Source organism: Psammomys obesus, unplaced genomic scaffold, assembly GCF_907164565.1.
Source record: "Psammomys obesus unplaced genomic scaffold, mPsaObe1.curated_primary_1811, whole genome shotgun sequence".
Lineage (NCBI taxonomy): Eukaryota > Metazoa > Chordata > Mammalia > Rodentia > Muridae > Psammomys > Psammomys obesus.
Genome location: NW_026596244.1, coordinates 14,259,462 through 14,270,556, shown reverse-complemented (window position 1 = coordinate 14,270,556; position 11,095 = coordinate 14,259,462). Strand labels below are relative to the sequence as shown.

The 11,095-nt window shown below is 58.6% G+C and overlaps 1 protein-coding gene across 6 annotated transcripts in view; it reads left to right on the top strand.

The window, feature by feature from the left end:
* Dclk2 (doublecortin like kinase 2) overlaps window positions 1–9,387 on the top strand; it is a 119,943-nt gene extending 110,556 nt beyond the window's left edge. For 4 of the 6 annotated variants that reach the window (XM_055596596.1, XM_055596598.1, XM_055596599.1 and 1 more), the window contains 4 exons: window positions 2,740–2,836; window positions 3,353–3,433; window positions 4,072–4,188; window positions 8,357–9,387. In XM_055596596.1, coding sequence (XP_055452571.1) covers window positions 2,740–2,836; window positions 3,353–3,433; window positions 4,072–4,188; window positions 8,357–8,530 — 469 coding nt within the window. In that variant the 3' untranslated portion in view covers window positions 8,531–9,387. Of the gene's footprint in view, window positions 1–2,739; window positions 2,837–3,352; window positions 3,434–4,071; window positions 4,189–6,400; window positions 6,761–8,356 lie in introns of those variants that run through there. The other 2 variants (XM_055596600.1, XM_055596601.1) reach the window with 2 other exon arrangements.
* Window positions 9,388–11,095: the final 1,708 nt, after the last annotated feature.

Genomic DNA, 11,095 nt, shown 5'->3' with positions numbered 1-11,095 from the left:
CCTGCCTGCCTTCCAGCCTTCCATCCTGCCTGCCTTCCTGCCTTCCTTCCTGCCTGCCTTCCTTCCTGCCTGCCAGCCTTCCATCCTGCCTGCCTTCCTGCCTGCCTTCCAGCCTTCCATCCTGCCTGCCTTCCTTCCTGCCCGCCTTCCAGCCTTCCATCCTGCCTGCCTTCCTGCCTGCCTTCCTGTCTGCCTGCCTGCCTTCCTTCCTGCCTACTTTCCTGCCTTCCTGCCTGCCTTCCTGCATTCCTGCCTGCCTTCCTGTCTGCCTGCCTGCCTTCCTGCCTGCCTTCCTTCATGCCTGCCTTCCTGTCTGCCTGCCTGCCTTCTGCATTCCCGCCTGCCTTCCTGCATTCCTGCCTGCCTTCCTTCCTTCCTGCCTTCCTTCCTGCCTTCCTTCCTTCCTGCCTGCCTTCCTGCCTGCCTTCCAGCCTTCCATCCTGCCTGCCTTCCTTCCTGCCTGCCTTCCTTCCTGCCTGCCTTCCTGCCTGCCTGCCTTCCTGCCTGCCTGCCTTCCTGCCTGCCAGCCTTCCATCCTGCCTGCCTTCCTGCCTGCCTTCCAGCCTTCCATCCTGCCTGCCTTCCTTCCTGCCCGCCTTCCAGCCTTCCATCCTGCCTGCCTTCCTGCCTGCCTGCCTTCCTGTCTGCCTGCCTGCCTTCCTTCCTGCCTGCTTTCCTGCCTTCCTGCCTGCCTTCCTTCCTGCCTGCCTTCCAGCCTTCCAGCCTTCTTGCCTTCCTGCCTTCCAGCCTTCCATCCTGTCTGCCTTCCTGCCTTCCAGTCTTCCTGTTGTTCTTCTTCCTAGTTCTTGAGCTTGCTTTCTCCCATCCCCCTTTTCTCCTCCTCATCAGACTCATCTTTACAAAGACTAGTTTTCAGAGACATCCAAAGTTTTCCCAAGCAAAAACATCCTAAGGCTTCTGACTAAAGCGTGTGTAAAATTTCTCTGAGATTCCTGGTTCATTCTCTTTCTGCCCTCTCTATCCTGCTCTCGTATTTGAGTGTTGTTTGTGAAGTAGCTTGCTGACAATATTAGGGTGTCCTTTCGGAACCTTTCATCATCTGTCACTGAGAGAGCTTTCTTTTTAATGGACTGCTCTACACCCATGACTCCTTCATCTTGGGGATATATTGTTTCTGAATAAAAAGCACACCCCAAAATCCTTGAGTGTAAATGTAACGATAAGTGCAGTGTGGCTTCAGAGTTACTGTTTGTGCCTACCAAGAAGGATGGACTGTGCAGGCTGCTCTTCACTGGGCATGGCTCTGCTGATTGACAGTTGACCCTCAGGCCATTCCATCTGCTTAGAGTCCGTGGACTTTTGGAGAAGGTGTCTAGCTTTTAGCCCTGTATTTGCTACCTGTGACTTCAGGGAGAAGAAGAAAGGGGAGAGGGAGCATTAGCAACAGTTTTGAGAGTCAGTTTTCTGTGTCTTCTGACATCCGCTGGTATGCCCTCGTTCCTAATGGCATCTGTAAGAGCCCACTGTGTTCTTGGGAGTGTTTGACTCACTTTGAAGGGGCGCTGCCCGATCACTGCAGTGCAGAGGAGAGAAACTGCTGTTTCCACAAAGAAATTTGTCTGTACTCGTTTTCCTGTGGAGCAGCGGTAACCTTGCCTGCTTGTTCCCCCTGGCCCTCGATCCTCAGTTTACCTTTGGCCTTGTGTGTGGACCAGCAGGTGTCTCCCAAGTACTTCCCTTGAGTGCAGCAGGCAGCCGGGCCATCAGGCAGCCCTAGCCACTGCTCTGAGTCTCCTTTGAGAAGGTGGACTCAAACCCTGGGCTCGGCAGGGAGTCTAAGGGACTTGCACGCTCCCTGACTTGTGTTGTTAATTTTGATGCTAACAGCTTACTCTGAGTTTTTTGTTGGGGCCTGCGGTGGACCAAGAAAACTGAACGTTCCCTGTTTCTATTTCTGTGTTCACCACTTGGGGGGGGGCATCCCACATCCAGAGTCTTCCCTGCACCCTCCATCAAACGCTGTCTGCCATTATCCATTAGACGCCATCGGGGGTTTGCGGAAGGGCCAAGCAGCTCTGCAGGTCAGGAGAGCGTCCAGGGTGCTTTGCCTTGACTGAGCAACCCCAACTGGCATCTTTGGAAGTATCCTTTCCCTAAGACTGAGCACAAAGGAAAGTTGAGTTGTGGTGGGGAGCAAAATATGTCTTGACTTTTTTAAATCTAGGTTCTGAACTCTGTATGGTTTCCAGTAATCATGGTGTTTTATTGGAAACGTGGAAAAAGAAAGGCTGAGCAGATGCCACTGTTGTCCTCTTAGAGACACGAGAATGGTGATATTGCCACCCTCACCGGAGGCTTTCTAGTATTTGCAATTTGTTTCTTCTTGCGATCGTGTGTTACACACACGCTCGCGCACACGCACTAATTTATCTCCCTGAGATGGGCTGTGGCTGTGTTGGTTGGTCTTGAACCTCTGGGCACAAGTGATAATCTTGCCGTAGCTCTCCACGTGTCTGTGGCAACATGCCGCAGCACCAGGCTTTCACTTCATCCATTTACAAGCTTATTTTCTGGGGCATTAAGTACACAGCCATCCATACCTTCAGCTGCTTTGTCCTGGCTCCTTTTCTGTCCCTCCGGTTCCCAGGCCTGGGACATGCGGAAATTTCTGTTGTCACCATGCAGCGACGATACACAACGGATGCTCAGGCCGAAGAGCCTCGCCTCCCTCCCGCTGCTCAGACCCTGGGTGACTGTTTTCTGCTTCTCTGTCACCAGTGAGAACAATCTCCAGGAGGACCTCTTCGATCAGATCTTGGCTGGGAAGCTGGAGTTTCCAGCCCCATACTGGGACAGCATCACAGACTCTGCCAAGGTACTGTGGGGGCGGCTCCTGCCTGCATTGTAGGCTCCAGAGACATGGCCCCAGTGTGGACTTTTAAGTTCAACCTGTAGTGTAGTCTGTGGCATCCCTGACTAGATAAGGTCCGCCCTCGGCTGCTCGCCTAATCGCTGTACACATCTGAACACTCACTTCTTAGAGAAGTCTGTGCTGTGCACTCACCAGAATGTAAGGATGGGTTAACGATGTACTAAGCCACGGAAAGGGAAGACATCGAGCTATGCTGTGGAGTGAGGATGGACAGGTCTCAGGAGGGACCGTCCGGGTCCCTGCAGGTTCCAGGGAGGCTCCGTGTCCCGGGACACGCAGACACAGGCCGTGTGTCTGTGCCTGTCTCCTAGGCACTGACGTGGGGGGTGGTTGGCGTCATGCTCCAGCGGCTGAGCTGCTGTGTTGGCTTCTGGTTTCCGTATTTACGCAGGAATTGCCCTCTTTCTCCTTCTCTGTGGTTTTCTTCCCCTCCCCTTTCCTCCCCTTCCTCCCTTTTAGGAATTGATCAGTCAGATGCTTCAGGTAAACGTTGAGGCGCGCTGTACAGCGGGAGAAATCCTGAGCCACCCTTGGGTGTCTGTAAGTACCCACGGGCACAGGAGGTGAATGGTCCGTGTCGTGGGCGCGGCAGCATGCTTCCTTGCTGGGTGTTTGCACAGACACAGTTGGGCATTCAAGCGTCATAGGGGAAGATTCAGAGTCCGGCACCTGCTCAGTGGATGCTGGCCCTTCTGTGAAGGGCTGGCCCCGGGGCTCTTTTCCCTTCGGGGCTCCATTCTGGTTTGGGTTTGTTGTTTTCCCCAGAGACGAGCGCGTTCGAGGCTGTGGCCTCTGCGTCTTCCAGCCCTGTGAGAGGCGACAGTCTCCTCAGGGGAGGATGTGGTGTTGGCCAGGGCAACACGCCCTCTGGGCAAACATGGTGAACCAGGGCCAGGTCCTCACGGTTGGTTCAGCAGCCGCCGGCTGCCTCGGCTGCCTCGTGGAGGGGCCAGCAGACCTGATCTCCGCCGTGGGATCTTGTCACGGGAGGAAAGGGGCCAGCACTGCTCTTGGCCTGCTGCAGGGCCCAGGCTAGTTCAGAGCCCCCGCCCCCACCCTGGTTCCGAGAAGGGGCGGATGGCACGAGGGGTGCCCTGCCGCGCTGAGGGTGACGACGTCCCGGGCGGGAGGCAGGGCCGGGACAGTGGAGGGGGACGTCACTGGCCACTCTTTTCCAGGACGACGCCTCGCAGGAGAACAACATGCAGGCCGAGGTCACAGGTAAACTCAAGCAGCACTTTAACCAAGCGCTCCCCAAGCAGAACAGCACCACCCCCGGGGTCTCCGTCATCATGGTGAGTGGGAGCCTGCCTGCCGGCCTGCCTGGCTCCAGGACGGGCCTGGTTCGTGGGAAGGACTGGCATGTGCTCCAGCCGGGGTCGCATGGCAGGGGCGGGAGCGCAGCTGAGACCCCTAGGGGGAGAGTGCAGCCCACGGGCTGGGCAGGGGAAGGAGATGAGGCCCAGCCTGCTCCAGGCCTCTGGTTGATGTGCCGTTTCTTTTGGACTTGGGATAGGAAACAGCCAAGTGAACAAATTTCACTTTTCAAAGAGCATTTGGTTAAAATAGTTGGTGTGTTTGTAAAGCCATAAAAGAATACTTTTTTATTTAAAGTATTATAGTTAAAATTTTATTTAAAAAGTTAGCGACAATGAGCCTATTTTTGTACTTCTTCAAAATACTTAAGGCCACATAGCTAAACATTTAAACACACACACACAAATGAAAAGTAACATTAGGGAGAGCCAAAAGAAAATGCAGGACCTGAAAGTAAAACAGAAGCGAGGCCGTTAGTTCAGTCCCAGCCGACCAGGCGTGAGCTCTCGACAAGTGGGGCTGCTCTCTCAGCAGCTGCTGCTACCCACAAGGCCAGGGGCGGCCTCCGCCCTCCCTGCAGATCTGCAGACAGGCCAGGCCTGATGTCCGCAGCCTCTCCTGGGGGCGGCTTTTCCCCACAGGAAAGTTCTCTGTGCTTTTCCCCACACCACACGGAAATGGACTTCTCTCTCTTCAGCGAGGGAGTGTGGGGACAGTGGGAGTCCAGGAAGCCACACCCTGCACACACCTTCGTGGACACGCGCTGTGCTCTCGGCTAAGCCCTGCCCACATCCTGTTAGGTGTTCCCGAGGATGCCGGCCCTCCCTCCTCGGAGGCTTGTCTAGCCCGGCCCTGCTGGGAGCTGCGCGCTCCCCCCCCCCCCCCCCCCCCCCCCCCCCCCCCCCCCCGGGCCCCCGGGTGCCCCCCCCCCCCCCCGGGGGGGTGGCGCGCCCCCGCCCCGGGGGGGGGGCGCGCCCCCCCCCCCCCCCCCCGCACGGCTTTGTGTCCCTTGCAGGACTTTGGGATGCCCCCTGAACACAGGAAGGCTGGAGCTGTGGTTTTGCTGACCCCTGGAGCATGCTTTCTGAGGTGGCACAGAACTGTGACCTCACTGGGCTGAGCAGAAGGACACTTCCCAGGGATGGTTTTTGAGATGCACCCCATGAGCAGAAGCAGTGTGCATTGGTGCCAGGCATGGCGTTAGAGGCAGCTGTGTGAAAAGCAGTCAGCATTTGTGCTAGGGTGCAGCTCAGCGGCTGAGGCCTCAACAACCCCCAAATGTATATTCAGCTGTAGTACAAGTCTTGAAGAGAGTTTGTTGGAGTCAGAATTTCCTATCACACGCTAGTTGGCTCTCTAATGGTCTAAGGCTTGTTGGTTTCACAGTCCTGTGCCCAGTGGCTCACTGGAGTCAGTGGCCAGGGAGGCCTGCCCCTGCCCCCTGCCCCCTGCCACGCAGCTGAGGTCCTTCAGGCAGCTGTGAGCTGCACGAGCTCACACCTGTGCTGTGGGCGGCCATGTGGAGCCTCTCGTTGCTCACACAGCCTTTTCCCCGATGGACGTGGATGCCGAACCCTCGAATTTTAACAGGGTGTTCCTGTGCTCAACTACCCTTAGGTGGCTGTTTAAGGATTGTGTGTTGGTGTGTCTGCACATGTTGGTGGCATCCACCAGTGGTCCCTCCCGAGCAGACTGTGGCATCGTTGCCTTCGGGATCTCCTGGGATATTCCTGGGACTTTTCTGGCAGTCTCTGTCCTCGGTGGCTCAAAAGCCCCCTGCCAAATTCTCACTTGTCCCCAAGAGTCAAGGCTTCTTGCCTGCTCTTGCCCAGGTCAGGGCTGTGCCGGGTGTGGATGCAGGGTATGGCTGTGAGACCTTTGGGCCCCGTCTCGTCAGGACTGTATACTGAGGCCTGCTATCCCGGGGACAGTTTTAAATTGTTTTATATTTAAATAACCACAAGATGCCTACCTCGGCATTAACTTGTCACCGCTGTGGCCGAAGTGCAGGGAGTGCTCTGTAGCTGAGATGGCCTCTGTGCATATTTAAAGAGGCCCTTCCTGTCTCCTGCCACCCAGTCTTCTTCCCAGAGCAGGTGCCTGAGGCACCAGAGGAACGTTAGGGCCTGGGCTGGTTCACAAAGGCGAAGGAGCCGAAGCTGACGCTGTTGTCTGCATTTCACTTGACAGTTTGATTTGACAGTTTGAGAGCCACCTAGAGTTTCGTTCTTCCCCTGTTGAGACTATGGGAAGCCCCGGAGCTGATTCTGGTATCCAACACACTGTGCTCACGAAAGCCAACCTAATTCTCAGCCCCTCTTCCAACTGCATGCTTGTCTCAGATGCCTGGCCCTTGGCTTCCTGCTGGGATGGGGCCTCTGAAACCGCCGAGCTCCTGGCCAGCCCAGCCCAGCACGCCTTTGGGGAGCTTTGCCGTTAAGTTAAACCTAGCTTTGCCGTTAAGTTAGAGCTATCTTGTCAGGCTGCCTGCTCAGGAGCAGCGTCCCAGCAGTTCTGTGCCCTGCTCCTGTTTACACAGGCGAAGGCCATCTTTCTGCAAATGACAGCAGGGGATGAGGGTTCTGTGCTTCGTCCACAGTTACATTTTCATCAGTGAGACTGTGTGACAGTCTCCGGGATAAGAACATGAGCATAGTGGAGAGAGTTTCAGAGAGGCCGATGGCTCCGGGTCTCATTTTGGATTTCCCTGACAGTCCTTAGTGTGCCGGTGAAGGACAGTGAATTTGGGAGGGCCTTCTTTGTCCCAGTAAGGGACAAAGCCTCAGAGACCAGAAGGGGCCATCTTGTGGCAGAGAAAGGAATGACAGGGTACCTCCTTCCTTGGTCTCCAGAAGAAATGTCAGTCAGTCAGAGGGTACATTCTTTCTACCCCAGCGTGCTCTGCTTGCTTTTGAGGGACAGCCAGAGACACAGAGAGACAGAGAGAGCATGCGTATGTATGTGAGAGAGAGTGTCGATTGGGGGGTCACTTCCCGATTTAAGACAGACAAGACTGTTCTCGAGTTGCTTCTGTTGAAGTAAGTCGTTTCTGTCCCTGCTTCTCTCCCCTCCGGCGTCGCCCGCTGCTGCATTGCTTCCCCTGACTAGGTCCAAGGCCATGGTACGTACTAACTGCACGGCCAGCTTCCTCTGCGTGCACGCTCACGTCCTCTCGGCCAGAAGAGAAGAGGAGAAATAATCAGGGTTGTGATTCTCTTCTATCCGGGAGAGAGTCGTGCTAGAAATAGGTGGCCACTGTGTCTCTTGTGGGTGTTGCTGGGGCGGGGGGGGGGGTGGTCCTGAAGGCAGCAGCCCTGGAGCTGTTTCAGGCCCTTCCCACTCAGCCACGCTAGCTGACACTGTCCTCAGAGGGTAAGGAGCACTGCCTGGAGCCGAGGGGAGCAGGGCCCCACCATCCACGGGGAAAACCTGCCAGTTCTCGTCCTTCTTTAGCATCTGTTAATGTGCTGGAAGACTGTGGCACATTCTGTGGCCGGGGGAGTCACGCTGCAGAATGCCTCTGGTCCTTTCACCTGCTAGCTGAGGGGGGCCCAGACTGCAGAATCCCCTGTAAACCATTGGGATGTCAGTTGCTGTCCAGGGAGCAGAGGGACCCCGTGCCGCACCCCAGCGGGGTCAGAAGGCCGGGCTTTCTTCTGGGAGCCCTGCACCCCTGCGGTGAGCAGAGGAGCAAGGCAAGGGCACAGCGGAGTACAGGCCTCCCTCACAGGGGAGTGGCGGCAAGGTGCCAGCCGCTGCCGCCCCCGGGGTTCCTGGGCACACACAGATGCCCTTGGTTATAAGGCGTTGTTTGTTTACGTGAGTACCACGTCCCGTGACAAGAACTTTAGGTATGTGCGCTAGCGAGGAGGCCGGTGAGCATCTGGCACTCCTGGGTGTGGGTGTGGGCCCACTCCAGGTGTGGCTCACAGCGCGTGCACAACCAGTCAGGCCACCTGGGGCTGCGACAGGCCAGGGCAGCTGCTCCGGCGGGTGGGTGTGGCCGGTCCCTTAGACTTGTGCTAGGAGCCTGGTGTGTTTGTCCTCTTCTCTTGCTGCCTCCTGCATGCTGTGCCCTGCTTTCTGGTCCTGGTAGTGCGGTGGAGCCAGGCCTGGGTAACGTGCTCTCTGCTGCTCTCTCCCCAGAACACGGCTCTCGATAAAGAGGGGCAGATTTTCCGCAGCAAGCACTGTCAAGACAGCAGCAAGCCAGCGAGGGAGCAGCCCCTGCCAGCCCCTCCTGCAGACCGGGGGGCCCCTTGTCCCCCAGCCACCTCTGGCTGTGATCTGGCAGGGACCTGGCGCCGCCACCGAGACTGAGCTGCGTGGCCCCGCCGGAGCTGCCCGCTGTGCCGGGAAGGCCACTGTTCACCTCCCCGCTGAAGGGCCTTTCTCTCCTGACTGCTGCTCTGACAACGTGTTGGCCTGTAGTCACTACCCGGGACCAGGACCAGGCGGCATGAGCCGGCTGCAGCAGCCCGCACGTACTCTGCCCTGTCAGTTGTGGCGACATTTGGAGTGACTGAGATCATCTGTGTTTCTAGCTCAGTAGACACTTGGCGATTTACCCAGGCTGTGCACCTTTTCCCTGGGAGTAGTGCATCCTCTTCACAGAAATGCACTGTGAAGCAGGATCATCTCACTGGGGGACCTGAGTGCTCCCTTCTCGAAGAGGACGTGGCCGGGCTGCCCCTTTGTCCTGTCAGAGGCAGCATGGCCTCCTTCCCCCGGGGCCTGGCCGCTCCTGACTTTGGGCCGTGCTCTGCCAGGCAGGAAGCAGCGGCCTCGCTGGAGCGCAGACGCGCCTCGTTTCCCGCCCTCCCTCCGTGTGTTAGGAACCACTGATGAAGTGGCCGCGGTCTTTTCCGTGGACTGTGCAGCTGAGGCACCGACAGGCTCACCCCTGCCCGCGGTCACGAGGGACGGAAAGCCAGGGCAGTGCTGCCTAGACCCAGCGGGGCCTGGGGTGCGTGGCGCCCTCGGATGGCCGTGACCAACCTCGGGAAGGCTGCTGGCAGTTTTTCCTCCCCTGCTCTTTTTACTAACGGTAACTTGTACTGTCTGACTCGCCTGTCCTCTGAACAGGTGGGCCCCGCGGTGACTCTCCTGGTTAGACTTTGTTTTCTCCAAGTGTCCCCAACCTCAATAAACTCCCCCCTTGAGAAAAGCCATGGGGCGGGCCGTTCCCGTGTGGTTGTTTTGGACGGCTCATGCGGCCTGCCCTCCCTCCCAGACCTGCAGGGGAAGAGCAGGCCACGGGTGCTTGGCTGCCGCGTGGCCAGGGCTGGGGCCCTGAGCAGAGCGGCAGAGCCGGCGGATTTCCGCAGTGGGAGCGCGTGGGGGCGGCCACCCTGTGGGCCGCGCTGCTCGCCTGTGTGGCCCGGGCGGGAGCCCGTGAGCAGCCCGCTCTCTTGGTTCGTGTGCCCAGGGACTGGGGCGGCCGAGGCTGTGCCCGGGCGCCGAGAGGTGGTCAAGGCCGGGTGCAGGGTGGGGGCAGCTGCCCGGGTCCCCGCTGACGGGCTGAGAGCGGCTGCTGGGGACCTGCTCTTGCCTGTGCGCCTGTGCGTGCCAGCGCCGGCCGCGCTGGAGCCCGGGAGCCGGGGGAGCCCAGGCTCCCCGCCAGCCGCCTGCGCGTTTCGTCCTCGCTGGGAGGAGCGGAGCAGTCAGGGCGGCCGCCGGCGCGCTCTGGGCTGCGCCTGGTGGGAGCTGGCAGCGCCGGGCAGCGCCCACCCACGTGAGCGCGAGGCCGCGGGGAACCTCCAGCCCGCAGGACCCACGAGGGACACGAGGCCGAGGCGCAGGCCCGGGGGGCCCAGCCCGGGGCAGAGGAGGCAGGTGACGCCCTGGGAGGCGGGAACCGACTCCCGCCCGGCTGCGCCCCCCCCCCCCCCCTTTGCGAAAGTGTCACCTGTGCGTCTGCTCGGTGTAGCCTGCGCCTCGGGAGACGCTGGGGAGAGAGGGACCACGGGGAAGAAGAAAGGGCTGATCGGTGTCTGGAGAATGCGGGGGCGGTTGCCACCGTGGGAACGTGGGCTGCCTCCCCCTGGGTAAGCAAAGCAGCGCCACCTTAGAAAGCTTGAAAGGAACCGGGAAGTTATTCCACCTGGCAGCTAAACACACCCGGAGAATTCTGTCTACACGCAGTCACCATCCGAAAGACCTGGGCGATACTTCCCCGCGTGTGGCGAGTCGGAGTGTGCGGTGCTTGGTCCACACGGCAGCCAGTTGGAGGCCCAACATTTCAAGCGTCTCAAAGCCACGTGGGCGAGCAGCTGGCGCTAGTTCTGGCTCCACGGATAATCCACGGCTCTTGCCATCAGTCTGGGAGAATCTTTTTTTCCATGATGTGTGACAGGCAGAAGGCCCCTTTCGTGTGAACTGAAACAGTTCAGTAGGAAGTGAGGCGCAGGGCTCGGCCACTCCTAACCTGACCGCAGACAGGAAGCACGGCAGGAAGCACGGGCCGGGAAACCCTCCTGCGTCCCCAGGAGGCAGCCTGCCTAGTCCTCGCTCAGCACACCGGGAGTGGGTGCAGCGCAGCGCTTGCTCGGAAAACAGCCAAACCCCTGGTGGGCCAGAGCTCCGGGCACACTGATGTCCCGGGACACAGAACTGTTCTGTCAGGCTGCAGACACGTTTCTTTCCCTGGATGTGACCCTCAGGTTGACAGGAACTATAGTCAGATTCTAGTAGTGGGCCGGGGACAAGGTCACCCACACCGTGAAGGGTTCAAACTCCAGAAGATGCCTGGGCGCTGGGGAGTGTCACAGGCGCACAGCGCACTAAGTTGTTTGGCCCTCCTTGAATGTTGCATATCCAAGGAGAAGAAAAAGTGTCTGGAGCCGCTCATCTCTGCGCCTTCATGGCCGCCCCACAGGTCTGACC